Source organism: Gymnoscopelus braueri, assembly GCF_963280865.1.
Source record: "Gymnoscopelus braueri genome assembly, chromosome: 12".
Lineage (NCBI taxonomy): Eukaryota > Metazoa > Chordata > Actinopteri > Myctophiformes > Myctophidae > Gymnoscopelus > Gymnoscopelus braueri.
Window position 1 is genome coordinate 3,813,504 of NC_137614.1, and position 19,714 is coordinate 3,833,217.

At 40.8% G+C, this 19,714-nt stretch overlaps 2 protein-coding genes across 2 annotated transcripts in view; both read right to left on the minus strand.

Annotated features, from left to right (window-relative positions):
- Positions 1-7,783, minus strand: part of bltp3a (bridge-like lipid transfer protein family member 3A) — a 71,003-nt gene extending 63,220 nt beyond the window's left edge. The window contains exon 1 of the mRNA XM_080444787.1: positions 7,656-7,783. Coding sequence (XP_080300913.1) covers positions 7,656-7,699 — 44 coding nt within the window. The 5' untranslated portion in view covers positions 7,700-7,783. The remainder of the gene's footprint in view (positions 1-7,655) is intronic.
- A 10,201-nt stretch (positions 7,784-17,984) lies between these two features.
- Positions 17,985-19,210, minus strand: LOC308097425 (SH3 domain-binding protein 5-like; the record flags this gene model as incomplete). The annotated part of the gene is made up of 2 exons (XM_080445185.1): positions 17,985-18,733; positions 19,204-19,210. 2 exons carry the CDS (start codon positions 19,208-19,210, stop codon positions 17,985-17,987), a joined length of 756 nt encoding a protein of 251 aa, XP_080301311.1.
- Between the last annotated feature and the right edge of the window lie 504 nt (positions 19,211-19,714).

Consider the following 19,714-nt stretch of genomic DNA (forward strand, 5'->3'; position numbering starts at 1 on the left):
TGTCAAGGTCAAGTTGTTTTTTATCAGGAGTCATTTCATTGCATTTAAGTTTATTTGGTTTTGTTATCAGTTCGGCTGAGTACTGGAGTTTTAGATGTCAAATAAAGCAGTGGTTCTAAACCTGTGGGTCGGGACCCACAGAGGGGTCTCCACATGATTTTGAGGGGGTGAGAGGCAATTTAGGGACTTTTAAAACCTAAAAAAGAAAGAAAAGAAAAAGACCATTACTGCATCAAAAGTAATCAACAAACTACACTATAAAAACTGATCAAACATTGGCCAAATTGTCAAATAATATAAAAAGAGGCAAAAAATATATACTGTATATAGCTGATCTACAAGCTCACAACGCCTCGCAATGCTGTGGAACTGAGTCAAACTAAATGTAATGCCTCAACTCCTACATTCCAAGTACTTATCAGGGTGCATTGTAATCACCCACTATATTATGTTCCCCTCCTGTCTCAATGTGGTTAGCTCAGTCTTGATGCCATGTTCAGTTTGTCCTCATTTATTTTGGGCCTAGAATTATTTATTGTCATGTTTTTTTGGGGAAAATAAAAGACGAAGAAAATTAAATTTTAAAGAAACTGCACAAGTCTCCTGGTGTCTCTCTTGCCAACCAACTCTGGTCCCTGACACTGTCAAAGACCACAGTCATCGATCGAGTCCAAAAATAATCGACTGTAGGGCTCATTCAGATATTATGCATTATTGTCTCTGTCGGGTGGAAACCTCATATGTCCGAAACTGTTACTTTTCAGGATTGATTTGATTGTGGATCTGCTACTTTTGATGCTTTTGTGTGACGCTGTAGTATGATCAAGTAGGGCGTTCATTTATAAAAAGTTATATGATAATAATAATAATAATAATAATAATATGGAGATAAGAGGTTTTTGCCCGACAACGACGATATCAAACACGGGGTCCTCCTTGAAATGGTTCTGATTCTGTGAAGAGGTTCAGAATCACTGGTATACTCACTGTACTGTAGGTCAGTCCATGCCAATGACGAGATTTCTTGTCATATTTTGCTAAGGCGCAGACTGCAAATGACGAGAATGACGAGGCGTCGTGTTTTCAGTGGTTTTACGCTAGCTGGCGCTGTTCGGTAACCTATGAGTCACCATTTGACTCCCAGTAAAGCAATGAAGCAGCAAATCACGTGATCGCAAAAAACACCCAGTCACATTCACTTCCATGTTAATGGGTTTGGAACAAATGCTTTTTCTCTGCTTTCTGTTGCTTTTTGGCGAAAACAACCCACATTCAACTATATATATATATATATATATATATATATATATATATATATATATATATATCCAATTTTACGAGACCCCCCTACGTCTTTTAAAGCGATTGGCGGGTGGATCGTTGTGAGGAATAATATTCTACGATGTTTCAAAGGTTAGTGAAAACACTCGGAAATCGCTGGCAGTGGCTTAGCAAACGATGTTTTATTTCTGGCAGTCAAAGAGTTAACAAGCATGTTTGCCATGACCTGACCTGATCTCAGTGGTTTTAAGGAGTCTGAAAAAATGCCACAACCTAAACAGAAGTGATTGATTGAGCAAACCTTTGGCCTGGAAGAGCACAAGAATGGCTGGGTTTTACTTCAAGTACTGTAGCCTATAACTATGTGCCTCGACTGGTTCAGCAGTCAAAGTCAAATCCAAGGATTACAAGGGTTATATACTGCAACTGCATGCATTGTGTGTGTGTGTGTGTGTGTGTGTGTGTGTGTGTGTGTGTGTGTGTGTGTGTGTGTGTGTGTGTGTGTGTGTGTGTGTGTGTGTGTTCAAATATGCAACGCTACAGCTGAGAGTAGCAGGACAGCAAAATGTGTTACCGTGGCTATTTAAAAAGATAGCAGATATACAAGCTCACAGCCCTTTTTTTTTTCTTTAAAAAAACCCACAAATCTTCTCTTCTGGGGGTCCCTGGCACAAAGCATTTTCAGATGGGGGGTCCACGGCGCCTTGACGCGAAAACGTTTGAGAACTACCGCTGCACATATATACTGTACTGTATCGTGCTGTATGACTGTCAGTGTATGGGGTTGTTTCCTTTGTTAAATGTGTCCTTTGAGACGATGATTGAATTAGAGTGGATCATTCAGCCCAAAGAAAGCAGTAATGTAATGTGACACAGACCCAAAACATCTCAACAACAAGACTGCTGGAGAAATACCAGCCAGGCCAGGGTTCAGACGGTGGCTATCAGAGATAAATACAAATGAATAGACTAGCAATGTTAACCTATTAAGGCCTGAGGCCCATTTTAAAAATGTCTTCTAAATCCTAACAGTTTTCTGAAAAACTGTTGCCATAATATCAGTGGTGCTCAAACCTTTTCATGTCAAGGAACCCCAAAAGCTGCAGACCCCCAAATATTTTGTTCCAGGGACCCCCAAAAGCAAATATTTGAGTTAAAAATGTTCTTAAAAAGTATTTATTTATATCCAAACTTTTTCACAGATTTTCATGATTTTTCAAAAATAGCACACCTATAAGCTCATAGTGCAGCACGGAGTGGCCATTGCGCTATGATGGTACGCAAACAAACATGTCTGCAGACTGCAGGTAAACACCACCACACTACTCCAGTGGCTGATAACTGCTGGTATAGAGAGAAATGATTGGTTAAAAAAAAAAAATATATATATGTAAACAAAGGGCAAAGTTACACACTATGCCTTTGAATTTGAGTTGGTCATTCTGCCTAAACAAAGCAGTAATATAATGTGACGGGTCCTGACCACAAGACTGCTGGCTGAATGCCACCGTTCAAAGATGTAACATTCTCACAACAGCTTCCTAGAAGAGAGAAAATCCTGCATGTCACCAAATGTTTGACCCCAGAATGAGGACAGTGGGGTTCATGTGGTTAATTATGCAGATTTGAACACGTCCTTCAGATTCTAACAATGACTCAACACACTTTTAAAAAACAGCTGGTTCCTGCAGCCGAACACCCGCCGCTCAAAGAAGCATTCAGAGGAAATGCACCTGCTCTATTATATCCAGAAATAAGTCCCCACACACACACGCGCACACGCACACACACACACACACACACACACACACACACACACACACACACACACACACACACACACACACACGAAGGAGGTGGAGATTCTTCCTTTGGCCTGCTGGGAGTGTGAGTGCAAAGTTTCGGTCCAGCGGTGTCCGACATTAGCTGCTCACCATAGACAGTAAAAAGAATGGACAAAGTTACACCCATAGACTCTACAGACCGTAAATGAAGCCTATTTTTCAGCAATTTCCACCCTCTATATCCGGTATAAGAAGACTTTAAAGTAGTAGCGACTGGAAGCATTAAGCCCTGGAACGCATTTGTGTCACTTTAGATTTCTTTGGCTATTCAAAAATAGCAGATATACAAGCTCATAGCGCGGCACCGAGTGCCGCGCTATGAGCTTGTAGATCTGCTATTTTTGAAAAATCTTGAAAATATATATATATATCCAAAATCTGTTAGGATTTAGATTTTTTTAAAGAATCGCCTCAGGTCTTAAATGGGTTAAACTAGTAGCGACTGGAAGCATATAGTATTTATGACAATGTTTATTAAGGTAATAAAATCAAGTGTAAAGTTCGACAAAAACGCATCCGCTTGAATGGAGCCTAATTCTTTCTGAACTGTCACTTCCTATGTAGCCTCAAAGCTGGCCCCTTGGTGCTTACAGACAAACAAGACTCAGGCAGGTGAAAACGTAGTCTTCATCAGGCCGACAACACACCGAGCAGGAAGATTTCACTGAGATAATACATTTGTCTCGGAAAGTAGGCACCGACACCGTCCTATGATGGAGTATAAATGGCGTCTATAAGACAGACGTGAGACATGAGCTGTTATGGCGCTTATTCTCTTATATATAATACTGTATATAATATTATATATAATATAATTCTAGATAAAATATGTTGTTCAGTATATCTGATGCTTGTATTGACTGATGAAAAATTTGCCATGTTGTGCAGTAATATAGAAAGGTTGCATCGTAGAATCGAATCCTGGTGAATCGTAATCAAATTGAATCGTGAGGGCAGTGCCAATGCACACCTCTAATACAGACTGAAGTGGGGACCCCCACTACATACAGTATATTGTAGAAAATTGCGTTGCAGATTTAAAATGTTCATAGATGTCATAGATAGCTTTATAGACTTGTTTGACAGCGCTATCATCATTACACATTATCTGAATGAATAGGGTGGTTTCAAGTTAACGTGTATTTTCAGACATTTAATCACTTAAACCCTCAATACTTACTTTAACTTGACCATTGGCTCTGTACTTAAGTCTGCTCTTTTTTCCCCCTCTACACGAAACCTCTACAAGCTCGAAGCGCTGTGAGCTTGTAGATCTGCTAGTTTTGGCGAATGTTCCCCACAGAATAGGGATTCTAGGGTTCAAGTGGTTAATGTAAAAAAAGAAGAAAAAAAAAACTCTGAGGACCCCCTGTTGAAGACCCACGCTCTAAACATCTGCAACGTTTTCCATGTGTGAAAGTGATTTGCTACAGTGTGTACTGTACAGTCTAACTGTAGCATCATGCTAACTCAGTCACACAACATTATAAACAGCAGCGCTAAAAATACATCCATTGATCCCGGGCTGAAGATCATGAATATCCACTCTATAGAAACCAATTAGAAAACGAGTATATCTGTCTTCGCTCAGAGTATAACCAAGTAAGTGACTCTAGCAGACAGGATGGGACCGGTCTAGTATTCAAAACCGCAAGCATCGGTGTGGGAGCAATGTGTGAAGCAATAAGCATATTCAAAGATTATTATATTCATAAGAGCAATGCTAAGAGTGCCATGACAGTACTAATAATAATAATATGGTAATCATTAGCCTTAGATTAAGACTCTCGTAGATGTATTTTATCGATTCTGACATTTTCAATCTACGAGAGTCTCTTAGCTACCACCACCCCCAGTTTCCACTGGATTGTCAGCTCCAAAGCCCGTAGATCTCCAAGCACGTACAAATGCAAAATATAAGGTGTTTTAATCCCGTCTGTGGTCGATTCTGTCGGAAATTCCCATTGGGCGATAGTGACGAAGCTCAACCGGAATTACACTCAATGTAAACAGGAAGTTAACGAGGCGGGGAGAGACAGACTGGATTAAAACACGTATTTATTGAAAATATGGACTAATATGTTGCACAAATACCCCGTAGGGCGAGTTAACATTTGGGGCACGCGGGTAAGCACCCTATATTTTGCATTTGTACATGTTTGGAGATCTAAGGGCTTTGGAGCTGACAATCCAGTGGAAACTGGGGGGGGCGGGGGGTAGCTAAGACTCTCGTAGATTGAAAATGTCAGAATCGAGAAAATACATCTACGAGAGTCTTAATCTAAGGCTAGGTAATTGTATAGTGAGGGATCACAATGAATCAGAAGAATTTAAAGTGCTGAGGTAGTGCCTCTTACGTGTAAAACAAAAACCGATGAGGAAGGGAGAAGTGTTTTAATGCCTTCAGCAATTAATTGCAGCCTGAGGAAGAGTTGTTAAGTGAAACCCATTGCCAAGTAGTCTGCATGTTAAGTTTAAAGTCTTTTTGTGTTCATGTTAGTAGATGAACGCTGTATATGTATGTGAGGGCAAAAAAAGAAGAAGAAGAAATTGCATTGTTCAGTGGTAAGCGTCTAATTGCAATTATTTGAGATACCGGTAATCAAAAATAATTTTGCATAATAATTCCATGTTGAAAGATTTTCATACATTTTCAGACATGGAAAATGTTCCAATGTAGACTGGATTTGGCTGCCAGTCTAAACAGGGCCTTAGAATAGGAACCCTAAGAGTCTCCACTTTGTTGGTTCTTACATGCAATCGTCTACTGGACCGACAAATTGAGTTGACAGATGATTAAAGACAAACTAATCAAGTCCTGAACAAGACCCTCTGATTTTGAATGACTTCAGAATCTCTTTCGAATTACGACAAATGAAAGATAATTATGTCTAAACATTTTAGCAAATTGGTTTTAGCAGGAGACTCTGGTGCATGTTGGAGGATTCTTGCTTTTTGTCTGACCGCCACAGCACGCTTCTGACAGTAAAACAGATATTTGGACGTTAACTTCAGATGTATTTTTGTATTGTTATTAGTAATAATAATAATAATAATAATAATAATAATAATAATAATAATAATAATAATAATAATAATTATTATTATTATTATTATTATTATTATTAATATTATTATTATTATTGTATCTGGGCCTGGCTCAGGAGAAGCAAATCCATGCCAAACTAAATCTTGTAACCTGCCCATCAATGCCAAGCAATGTTTGAGCCGTCTGAATTATGAAGTCAAAAGTTATCAAAGTTGACCAGAATATGCCCAGAATATGTGCGCTAGGGTTCAGGTTTATCCATTTATGACACGAATTTTGACCTGATGGTCAAGATTCGATTTATCCCCTGAGCAAGCAGGCTTGACAAGATAACGTGGCGCGGCACTCGCGCCGCGCTACGAGCTTGTAGATCTGCTATTTTTGAATAGCCAAATAAATCTAAAATGACACAGATGCGTTCCCGGTCTTAATGGGTTAACTCATTTTGTTTGGGACCCCGGTGGAACCCTCTCAAGGACCCCCAGGGGAGTCCCCCGACTCCACTTTGAGAACCGCTCTTTCTATATTTGCCAATAAATAATAAACTATGCAGTAAAGGTGACAGGGGGTAAATTAGGGCCGGTGAACTTTAAGTAGAACACACAATGGTACAAAAACACTGTGTCCTTCCTATATGTTACTGTGCTGCTGAAAGTAGGACGTTTTAATATTATGTCAACATTGCATGAACCTGATCTATGTCAGGTCAGGATGGCAGCATGGCTGCTGTCAAGATGACTCTCAACAAGGACCCCCAGTTTGATAAGCATTACACCACTTTTTCTTTTTCTGGGGACCCCTAATGTACACTGTAAAATGACTGAAATCGATGAATAAAAGTCAAATCAATCAATCAATCAATCAATCAATCAATCAATCATTTAACAGTGTCACCATCCAGGCATGTCCTTGTTGTTGGGATACAGGATAGGTGGGCACTAGAGACATGTGGGCACCAGCATGTAAAATTGGCTATTTAAATGTAATGTAATGTAAAGTATACATGAGGTGAACATGCACTGCACATCATTATCAGACTTATTTTCATCCTTCAACTTCTTGTTTTTGCCCCCAAAATGACTGGATATACAGGTTGTGTAGCAATTTGTAGAAAATATTAAGACCTTAATTGTCAAATGTTTAAGCATTTTCAAATGTATATATATATATTTGGTTTTTTTTACATTTTGGACAAAATAGCCAATTTTACATGGAGGTGCCCAGATGTGCCTAGTGCCCAGCTATCCTGTAACCCCATGTTGTTGTTTATCTCACATTATGAAGCAGCTAAACTGACCTGAAACCAGCTGGGATCATATTAAGTAGACATAACTGCTGTGTTGTCAATCATTACAATGAAGCCCAGCTGGGGAGCAAATATAATAATAATAGCTGGCTAACACTCACACACACATGAATAAAAAGGGAATTTAATAATAATAATAATTCATAACAATAATAATAATACAGCTAAATCCTACCTGGATAAATGCTTCAGTATCTGCTTCTTAAGGTACCCCGCCATGTCTCTGTGTTTAATAAGTAAATAAGAGTTAAACCATGTATTAGCTTGTTGGTGATTCCTCCACTATTCTACTGCTGCTCCGCATCTCTACTGCTGTCTGCTCTCTCTGCTAGCCGCCGTTACTGAGGACAGCAGATCTACAAGCTCACAGGGCGTCGAGTATGCCACGCTTCGTGAGCTTGTAGATCTCCGGTGTACGTCACTCTGGTGTAACGTCATCATCACGCTGGCCCCACCCACCTAGGCCAGCGTTGCCAGATTTGGTGAGAGAAATAAACAAAGCAGGTCTAGGAAACAAGCCCAAAACAAGCAACTAGGCCATTATGAGCAGTGGGGTAAAGTAACTAAGTACATTTACTCAAGTAGTGTACTCAAGTACAGTTTTGAGGTATTTTTTTTACTGGAGTATTTCCAATTTTCTTTTACTTCTACTCTACTACATCTCAGAGAGAAATATTATACTTTTACTCCACTATAATTATTTGAAAACTTTAGTTACTAGTTACTTTGTAGATTTTCATTATTATTACAAAACATGCATTAACCACTTCAGCCCTACAGTGTATATACATTTCAGCCATTTGAAAATAGCAGATCTATCTGCTATTTTCAAAAAATCTTGAAATAAAATGTAGAATATTTGGAATATTGTTTTGATACAATTCTAACAATACAAATCTGGTACGGGCCCCCTGGCACAAAATATTTTCAGATGGGGGTTATAGGGATAAATACATATTATTTTGGGGGTCCATGACATGAAAATATTTGAGAACCACTGGTTAAAAATGTAAATAATAAAACAATTGTGAAACAAGCCTAAATATTGATTGATTGATTGAATATTTTATTAGACAGAAATGTAAAAACAGCACGAGAACAGTCAAACACTCACACCAAAAACGTCCTTGCAGTTTTGCAGGGTCCTAGCGTATTCAATTCATTAACATATAAAACATATAAACGTATTAAAAAAGCAACTACACTTTAGAAACAAGTCCAAAAGACAATATTTACAAACAACTTTACAGAAAAACAAGCAAAAGTCGCTTATAATCCGCAGACATGGCAACACTAACCTAAACCTCGAGTGGAATGGGAAGGCTGCGTGGCGGCTTCTGCTCCCAAATGCCACATCCGGTCCAGAGTTCCGCCTACCTTACTGTATCCGGTTATTTTGCACAGCAAAGCCATAGAGTTAAAAATGAGCACAGCACATATATATGCACGCACCGTTTCCGTATCCGCTCTAGACGCTGACAGACCGAATGTGACAACCTGAGAACGTGAATTGACCCCCAGTCTGCTCCCTCCCTCCTACCAACAGACATAATAAATAAATATAGCTGCAAGCAGCGATAATACGGGGCCAGTGAATAGAGAGAGAGAGAGAGAGAGAGAGAGAGAGAGAGAGAGAGAGAGAGAGAGAGAGAGAGAGAGAGAGAGAGAGAGAGAGAGAGAGAGACGGATTAGATTGAAGAGAGAGAGAGACGGAATAGATTGAAGAGAGAGAGAGAGAGAGACGGAATAGATTGAAGAGAGAGAGAGAGAGAAACGGAATAGATTGAAGAGAAAGAGAGAGAGAGAGAAACGGAATAGATTGAAGAGAAAGAGAGAGAGAGAGAGAGAGAGAGAGACATGGAAACGGAATAGATTGAAGAGAGAGAGAGACATGGAAACGGAATAGATTGAAGAGAGAGAGAGAGAAAGAGACATGGAAACGGAATAGATTGAAGAGAGAGAGAGAGAGAGAGAGAGAGAGAGAGAGAGAGAGAGAGAGAGAGAGAGAGAGAGACAGACATGGAAATGGAATAGATTGAAGAGAGAGAGAGACATGGAAACGGAATAGATTGAAGAGAGAGAGAGACATGGAAACGGAATAGATTGAAGGGAGAGAGGGAGAGAGCGAGAGAGACATGGAAACGGAATAGATTGAAGAGAGAGAGACTTGGAAACATAATAGATTGAAGAGAGATGGAAGCGGAATTGACATCTCAACCTATTGCCATTAACAGGAATCGAACCCTGAACCTTCGGATTGACAAGCTGCAACACTACCTATAGTGCTATAGCTTTGTACAGGCTCAGGTTGTCTGTTGAAGATAAAAGTGAACCAGTGAAAGCAGCCGATCTACAAGCTCAGAAACACGTTGCTATCTGAAAAGTTTTGAGATTGTAGATCGGCTATTTTCAGAATGAACTATGTCATACATTGAAAAGACATACTCTCAAATAAGCATTTCAGGTTATCTTTAACAATTGCACTTGCATTAATTGACACAATCATGTTGTGTGCAATGCAACTTAAATGAAGTCTGCATCAAGTGGGGCTTGAACTGGCAACCTTGAGGTTCTAAGGCACACACTTAAGCGAGAAGCCATTGGACCAACAGACCTGACCTGGTGAATGAGAGAGAGAGAGAGAGAGAGAGCGAGAGAGAGCGAGAGAGAGCGAGAGAGAGAGAGAGAGAGAGAGAGAGAGAGAGACATGGAAACGGAATAGATTGAAGAGAGAGAGAGACATGGAAACGGAATAGATTGAAGAGAGAGAGAGACATGGAAACGGAATAGATTGAAGGGAGAGAGGGAGAGAGCGAGAGAGACATGGAAACGGAATAGATTGAAGAGAGAGAGAGACACTTGGAAACATAATAGATTGAAGAGAGATGGAAGCGGAATTGACATCTCAACCTATTGCCATTAACAGGAATCGAACCCTGAACCTTCGGATTGACAAGCTGCAACACTACCTATAGTGCTATAGCTTTGTACAGGCTGAGGTTGTCTGTTGAAGATAAAAGTGAACCAGTGAAAGCAGCCGATCTACAAGCTCAGAAACACGTTGCTATCTGAAAAGTTTTGAGATTGTAGATCGGCTATTTTCAGAATGAACTATGTCATACATTGAAAAGACATACTCTCAAATAAGCATTTCAGGTTATCTTTAACAATTGCACTTGCATTAATTGACACAATCATGTTGTGTGCAATGCAACTTAAATGAAGTCTGCATCAAGTGGGGCTTGAACTGGCAACCTTGAGGTTCTAAGGCACACACTTAAGCGAGAAGCCATTGGACCAACAGACCTGACCTGGTGAATGAGAGAGAGAGAGAGAGAGAGAGCGAGAGAGAGAGAGAGAGAGAGAGAGAGAGAGAGAGAGAGAGAGAGAGAGAGAGAGAGAGAGAGAGAGAGAGACATGGAAACGGAATAGATTGAAGAGAGAGAGAGACATGGAAACGGAATAGATTGAAGAGAGAGAGAGACATGGAAACGGAATAGATTGAAGGGAGAGAGGGAGAGAGCGAGAGAGACATGGAAACGGAATAGATTGAAGAGAGAGAGAGAGACTTGGAAACATAATAGATTGAAGAGAGATGGAAGCGGAATTGACATCTCAACCTATTGCCATTAACAGGAATCGAACCCTGAACCTTCGGATTGACAAGCTGCAACACTACCTATAGTGCTATAGCTTTGTACAGGCTGAGGTTGTCTGTTGAAGATAAAAGTGAACCAGTGAAAGCAGCCGATCTACAAGCTCAGAAACACGTTGCTATCTGAAAAGTTTTGAGATTGTAGATCGGCTATTTTCAGAATGAACTAAGTCATACATTGAAAAGACATACTCTCAAATAAGCATTTCAGGTTATCTTTAACAATTGCACTTGCATTAATTGACACAATCATGTTGTGTGCAATGCAACTTAAATGAAGTCTGCATCAAGTGGGGCTTGAACTGGCAACCTTGAGGTTCTAAGGCACACACTTAAGCGAGAAGCCATTGGACCAACAGACCTGACCTGGTGAATGAGAGAGAGAGAGAGAGAGAGAGAGAGAGAGAGAGAGAGAGAGAGAGAGAGAGAGAGAGAGAGAGAGAGAGAGAGAGAGAGAGAGAGAGAGAGAGAGAGAGAGAGACATGGAAACGGAATAGATTGAAGAGAGAGAGAGACATGGAAACGGAATAGATTGAAGAGAGAGAGAGACATGGAAACGGAATAGATTGAAGGGAGAGAGGGAGAGAGCGAGAGAGACATGGAAACGGAATAGATTGAAGAGAGAGAGAGAGACTTGGAAACATAATAGATTGAAGAGAGATGGAAGTGGAATTGACATCTCAACCTATTGCCATTAACAGGAATCGAACCCTGAACCTTCGGATTGACAAGCTGCAACACTACCTATAGTGCTATAGCTTTGTACAGGCTGAGGTTGTCTGTTGAAGATAGAAGTGAACCAGTGAAAGCAGCCGATCTACAAGCTCAGAAACACGTTGCTATCTGAAAAGTTTTGAGATTGTAGATCGGCTATTTTCAGAATGAACTATGTCATACATTGAAAAGACATACTCTCAAATAAGCATTTCAGGTTATCTTTAACAATTGCACTTGCATTAATTGACACAATCATGTTGTGTGCAATGCAACTTAAATGAAGTCTGCATCAAGTGGGGCTTGAACTGGCAACCTTGAGGTTCTAAGGCACACACTTAAGCGAGAAGCCATTGGACCAACAGACCTGACCTGGTGAATGAGAAAGAGAGAGAGAGAGAGAGAGAGAGAGAGAGAGAGAGAGAGAGAGAGAGAGAGAGAGAGAGAGAGAGAGAGAGAGAGAGAGAGAGAGAGAGAGAGAGAGAGAGAGAGAGAGAGAGAGAGAGAGAGAGAGAGAGAGAGAGAGAGAGAGAGAGAGAGAGAGAGAGAGAGAGAGAGAGATGACATTTTACATCCTGCCAAGTGAAAAGCAACATGTGGTTTCACAGTGTCTGAATTAAATATTAGATTGTAATGTCTTAAAAAATTGCACATGCATTATTTGATGCAGTCATGTTTTGTGCGATGCAATTGAAAAGTGGAATGACCCACCTACAGACAGAGCCAGATAGACAGACAGAGTGAGAGAAACAGACAGCTCAACCTATTGCCATTGACAGGAATCAAACTCTCAACCTTCGGACTCACAGAATGAGACACTACAAGTAGTGCTATAGCTTCATCCAGGCTGAAGTTGTCTGTTGAAGATCATACACTTTTGCCTTCTGTCATGAACCAAGCCCCTGTTTCACTAACACTAAGATCACTCGTTCACAAACCATTTACCAATAGAGAAATTGTATGTCTCCTCGAAACCGAAACCAGTGAAAGCAGCCGATCTACAAGCTCACAAAACGTTGCTATCTGAAAAGTTGTGAGATTGTAGATCGGATATTTTCACAATGAAGTACGTCATACATTGAAAAAACATACTCTCAAATAAGCATTTCATGTTATCTTTACCGTTTGCATATGTATTCATTGATACAGTCATATTTTTTGCAATTCAACTTAAATGAGTCTGCATCAAGTGAGGCTTGAACCGGCAACCTTGCGGTCGTGAGGCACTCGCTTAAGGGAGAAGCCATTGGACCAACAGACAAGAACCTGTGAAAAAGGAGATCACACAGATGATACAGTTTCACGCAAATAGCTGAAAATCCTGGGTTTAAGTGTTTTTCAAACTGCTCAAAATTGCAGACAATCTAAGGGCGGAGCTTACTGGTTAACGTGATACATGTGTTCCTCATGAGTCAAGGCACATGTGTAAGTAGGTTTAATGGCTGTCGGCCAAACGAGGCATGACTTTTGCCTGTTTAAAGTTTGCATTTAAAAAAAATCGCTATAGCGCCCCCCTTTGACCAATTGGAGTAAGATTGGTTTCAGTGATATTTGGAATGACCCTCAACATTACCGCAAAGTTTCAAAGAAATGTGAGTCTGCATGTATGTGTTAGGGGCAGATGAATAATTGTCATAAAACTGCAATATTCATTGGCTCATTAAAGCTTCATTTTTTCACTTATGGAAAATCTTTTGCATCAGTTTTTCGGCATAGGTTCAAAGTTCATGTGTAAAACGTTTCGTGCAGATTACTAAAAAATCCCAGGAGGAGATAGGTTTTAACTGTTTTTCATATTATTCAAAATGGTGGGAGATCTAAAGGTCAGAGGTCAAAAGTCAGAGTGTGAAAGTTGTTGATCATGAGTAGACGCATATGTATATTGAAGTTTCATGGCTGTAGGTCAAACAGGGCATGAGTTGTACCTGTTCAAAGTTGGCATTTTGCTATAGCGCCACCTTTTGACGAAAGATTGTGAGAATTATTTCTTGATAGTTTTTCATGACCATCTACCATATGGCCAAGTTTCGTAAAAAGCGTATGCACGGTTCAGCCAGAACTGCCAAAAGTGGCGGAAGAAAAAAGCTACCGACATTAAAACAGGTCCAGAGCTGAGAGCTCTGGCCCCGTAATAATAATAACGTAAGGTAATTTATTTCCCTGAAAATGTGACTGATAAGGAGTTTTTTTAAGGTGCTTTGTTCTTGATTGCTCTAGTAATTCAGTAACTTTTAAGAACATTTAATTTTGTATTTCATGCCTTTTCGTTACAGGCTTTTTTTTTAAAATAATGCATGATTTACAATTTACAATGTAGGCATTTAGCACTTACACTTAATCCAGAGTGATTTACACTAAGCAAAGTAAACACAAGGTTATACATCAAATGCATAGAAATGGTAATCTAGGGTCATAGGTAAATATATCTGTACATCGAATCATGTTCAACCCAGATTTGGCTCAACAAAGGGAATGAACTCGTTCTCATGCTATTCATCAAAAATGTGGAATGCCCTACCAAAAGGAGTAAAGGAGTGTAAAACCCTACTCACTTTCAAAACTGCCCTATACACCTTCAGGAGGCTGCAATTCGAAAATGGCCCCTGTCTAAGTCTTAACCTAACCTAATAATTTCACTCTTCATACCAGTAACCTGTAAGCTGATTGTATGATATTCTGTATAGTAGTGTGTATATCTGTCTGTCTCTTATAATGTCATCATGATTTGTGTGCATGGGGATCTCATCTTAAACAAGCTCAGTGCTTAATGAGTCTTCCAGTTTAGTAGACCTTGTATTGTGAATTTGTACTTCCATGTACTGATGTTCTCATGTCTTACTAAATAAAGTACATCAATCAATCAATCAATCAATACACACAGCAGTGATTCTCAAACTTTGTCCTGTCAAGGACCCCCAAATTGACACTTATTAGCCCGCGGACCCCCATTTGAAAAGATATGCCAGGGACCCATAAGAGAAGATTTTTAAGGCTCTAGCAGTGATTCTCAACCATTTTAATTTCAAGGACCCCCAGTTTGACATGCATTAGGCTACGGACCCCCATTTAATAGCATTTATTTCACTGGGCCCCCTCTTTATATTGTAAAATCAATGTTAATTTAACTCTGATAGTGTACAAATCAACCAAATCAACCGTTCCATTTGTACACTATCAGAGTTACAGACCCATAAGGGTCCATTTGGTTCCTAACTATCCATCATTTAGCTGGGGACCCCCTGGAACTCCCTCAAGGACCCCTGGGGGTCCCCGGACCCCACTTTGAGAACCAATGAATGCACTACAGGATGCCAGGTCTACACATGAACCTGGCATCTGTCTACATCAGTGGTTTTCAACCTTTTTCATGCCTAGGACCCCTAAATTCATATCCATTTGGCCGCGGACCCCCATCTGAAAATGTTTTGTGCCAGGAACCCCCAGAAGCAAAGATTTGAGTTGGAAATGTTCGCTTTAAAATATATATATATTCAAAGATATGCACACATTTTCAAGATTTAAAAAAAATAGCAGATCTACAAGCTCATAGGGCGGCACTTGGTGCCGCGCTATGACTGACTGACTGACTGACTGACTGACTGAATATTAACAAGGTTGTTAACAGCATATTATGTAGTAGTAGTACACAGTGGTGTAAAGTAACTAAGTACATTTAGGCCTACTCAAGTACTGTACTTAAGTACAAGTTTGAGGTATTTTTTACTTTACTGGAGTATTTCCAATTCAGTACTTTTACTTCTACTCCACTACATCTCAGAGGCAAATAGTGTACTACTCCTCTACAATTATTTGAAAACTTTAGTCACTAGTTACTTTGTAGATTTTGATTATTATTACAAAACATAGCTACATTAACCACTTCAGCTCTGTACATACATTTTGGCCTTTTGAAAATAGCCGATCTATAAGCTCACAATGCGTCGCGATGCGACGCATTGTGAGCTTGTAGATCTGCTATTTTCAAATGATACTTATACATGTTATGCATTTGAAAACTTGTGAAATGGGACATTTGCATAATGACTACTTTTACTTTTGGTACTTTAAGTACATTTGATACCAAAATGTTTTACTTTTACTCAAGTAAATGCGTTGTGAGCTTCTAGATCGGCTATTTTCAAATAACCTATGTATAAAATAGGGCTGAAGTGGTTAATGTAAGTTTTATAATGTAATAATTTATATCTGCAAAGTAACTACTGTAGTAAGTAATTGTTTTCAAATAATTGTAGTGGAGTAAAAGTACAATATTTGCCTCTGAGATGTAGTGGAGTAGAAGTAAAAGTGTAGACAATTGGAAATACCCCAGTTACGTAAAAGCACCTCAAAATTGTACTTAAGTACAGTACTTGAGTTTAATGTACTTAGTTACTTTACACCACTGAAAGCAGGTAGGCTGGCCTTACAACCTTTCTTAAAAGGAAATAAAGTCCCTTGTGCGGCCCCACCACACTGCCAAGGAAAGGCACAGCATTGGTTTTAGGGCGCCATCTTGTGGACTGTCGAGGGAACCCCTCACGCCTAGTGTGCCTGTGTGCGTGTATGCGTGCACGTGCGTGTGCCTGTGTGCGTGTATGCGTGCATGTGTGTGTGTGTGTGCCTGTGTGCGTGTATGCGTGCATGTGTGTGTGTGTGCCAGTGTGCGCGTATGCATGCCTGTGTGTGCCTGTGTGCGTGTATGCATGCCTGTGTGTGCCTGTGTGTGCCTGTGTGTGTGTGTGTGTATGCATGCATGTGTGAGCCTGTGTATGTGTATGCGTGCATGTGTGTGCCTGTGTGCGTATGCGTGCATGTGTGTGTGCCTGTGTGCGTGAATGCATGTGTGTCTGCGTGCGTGCATGCGTGGGCGTGGGGGGTGGGGTGGGGGGGATAAGAACCCTAATAAAATGTACCTTCAGGTCGAGCTGGTGATGAGCCATCTCTTAAGGGAGGACTTAAAACTAGCCATAGGGCCAGTGGTCTTAATGCTTGTGGGTAGATCATTCCATGCATCTGTTGCAGGTACAGGAATGAATGTTGGCCCATACAGCTGCTGAATAGGTGAGGCACAAAGATGGTTAGCTAAGCAGGCAGAAACCATGTATCTAAATAAACATTTAAATAAATGCCCTACTTATACTCAGCTATTTTCATCATTTTCCTTTTTTTTTAATAATCATAAAAAAGGAACGGTTTTGGACTTACAAGGTTTCCACCCGACATGGAGTTCCGTGTCACACTTGCACAAATATTGGCCGGTCCATGACATCAGTACTATTATTGGTATACTCCATATATGGGGATTTGCAGTTTTATCAATATTTTTATATAGGGATTTGTGGTTTTATGGATATTGTTTTTGTGACATGTTGATCTGACCGACTTCCTACTCGGCGAGTTTGGAGTCAGTCTGGGACACCTGGATATCTGACGGATGTGCGGTTGGGTCTGGACAACCAACCGCCTATCCGACCGACTCGGTTCTGGACAAACGCCTATCCGACGACTGTGACGCCCGTCAACGCACTCGAGCCTTCGGGTTCCTCTGCGATGTGTGTGCCGAGTTTGAGTTCTGCGTTCCGAGAACTTCAGGGAGGGTTCTAACCACATCCCCAAGCAGGGTTCTATGTTCCCTAGGATTCTATGTTTCCCGCTTACCTAATCCTAAACCTATCCCTAAACTTAACCTTAAACCTAACCCCTAAACTTAACCCTAAGGCAGAGGCAGTGGTTCTCAAACTTTTTCAAATGTCAAGGACCCCCAAAATGATATGTATTTGGCCGCGGACACCCATCTCAAAATATTTAGTTCCAGGGACCCCCAGAAGCAAATATTTGAGTTACAAATGTTCACTTTAAAAATATATATATTCAAAAATGTTCACACATTTTCAAGATTTTTCAAAAAGAGCAGATCTACAAGCTCATAGCGCTATGAGCTTGAAGATCTGCTATTTATGAATAGCCAATGTATAAAATATGGATAAAGGGGTTAAAATGATTGTGACGCTTTATTAACTAATTTTGCTGGGGACCCCTGGGCCTGTTACCCCCCCAAGGAAGAACCAATGTCCTAAGGTAAATGGGGAACATAGAACTTGGGGAACACAGGGACGGACCCCCCATGGAGGACGATCAGTTCTTGTAGTAGAACAGAGCCGCCACATGAGGGCTGACGGCGGAACTGCGGCGACGCTGCTCGTGGATCTGCTCCGAGATCGTCTCCAGGTTCCCAAGGGCCGTCCTGTACTCGTCTTTGTCCCGGGACAGCCTGGCCTGGAGCTCGTCCTTGTTCCTCTCCAGGGCGTCCAGCTGCACGTAGTACTTTGCCTTCAGCTCAAAGTAAGGCTTGGACTTCTTGACGGCGCGTTTGAGCTTCTTCTCCAGATGTTTCGCGCGGCTCATGGCCGATGTGGACTTGGCCACCATCTCCTGGTGGATCAGCTCGCTGCTCGCCTTGGTCCACTCCGCCTCCGTCAGCCTCTGGTTGGCGTGGTCCAGCATCTCCTGCCAGGCGGCCGAGTCGAGCTCTTGCTGGTTGTCGTCCCTCAGCTGTAGTGCGGAGGAGATCATGTCCCTCACCGTCTGCAGAACGTCCGTGGCCTTCTCGAAGTCCTGGGTGGCGTTGTGGGCTTCCAGCTGAGCCTGCGTGGCCGCACTGCAGGCCTCCCAGTAGGGTTTGGACTTCTCCACGGCCTTGCCGCCGGTCTTCTTCCTCAGCTCCACCAGCTCGGCCGTGGCCTCTTCCAGCGCCCGGCGAAAGCTCTGCCGGGCATCCTGCAGCTGTGTCTCGCGTCTGTTGATGTCGGCAGAAGACTGGTTGAGTTTCTCCAGCTCCGCCTGGATTCTCGGGTCCACCACGTCGCTTTTGTCGTTATCCGTTTCTTCAGAGAATGTTTTATTGCTTCAGTCTGTTTCGTCTGACTGCAGCGAAATCTCACAAACTATAAACCATTATAGAAAAGACAAAGCCATATATAGACAGTAGAAATAACCATATATATATAGACAATGGACATTACCATATATGAACAACAGACATAACCATATATAGACAACAATAGTGTTACAGCGGTGTTTAACACTTCAAATGGCCATAACTCGGTGATAATTGCTCTGATCAGCGCAATATAGGACTAACTGACTAAACTACAGCACTGTAACTAAAGTTAATAAGGACAAGTAGTTCCAACTGCTTTAAAAAAAAAGAAAATGATTCTACACATTGGTTAAAATAACATGTTATTTATTTTAAAATAAGTCCTGGATTGTAGCTTCAAGAAACCCCAAAGAAATCCAAGAAAGAAAAGCAAATGCATATAGTTAGATTATATTTGTGTGCATGTAAACGCACTCAACATGACAACGACATAAACAGCATTTATGGCTGCAACTGTTGATCATTTCTCTCAGCCATTATTCCATCGACTAATAACTTTTTCTTTCTTAACCCATTCCATCCGGGAACCCATCTCTGTCATTTTAGATTTATTTGGCTGTACAAAAATAGCAGATATACAAGCTCATGAGCTTGTTTTTTTTTTTTTTCATGAACATTTTTCAAATCTTTGAATATATATATTTGTTAAGCAAACATTTTTAACTCAAATCTTTGTTAAAAATGTTCGCTTTAAAAAATATATATATATATATTCAATGATTTACAGAAATGTTCACGATTCAAAAAAAAATAGCAGATCTACAAGCTCGTAGCGCAGCACTCGGTGCCGCGCTATGAGCTTGTAGATCTGCTATTTTTGAATAGCCAAGCTATAAAATAATAGCCTTCGTGGCCTTATGTGCCACAAGGCACGAAGTGGATAGGTAAAGGTAGGTAAAGTGGTTACACAGATGCGTTCCCGGGT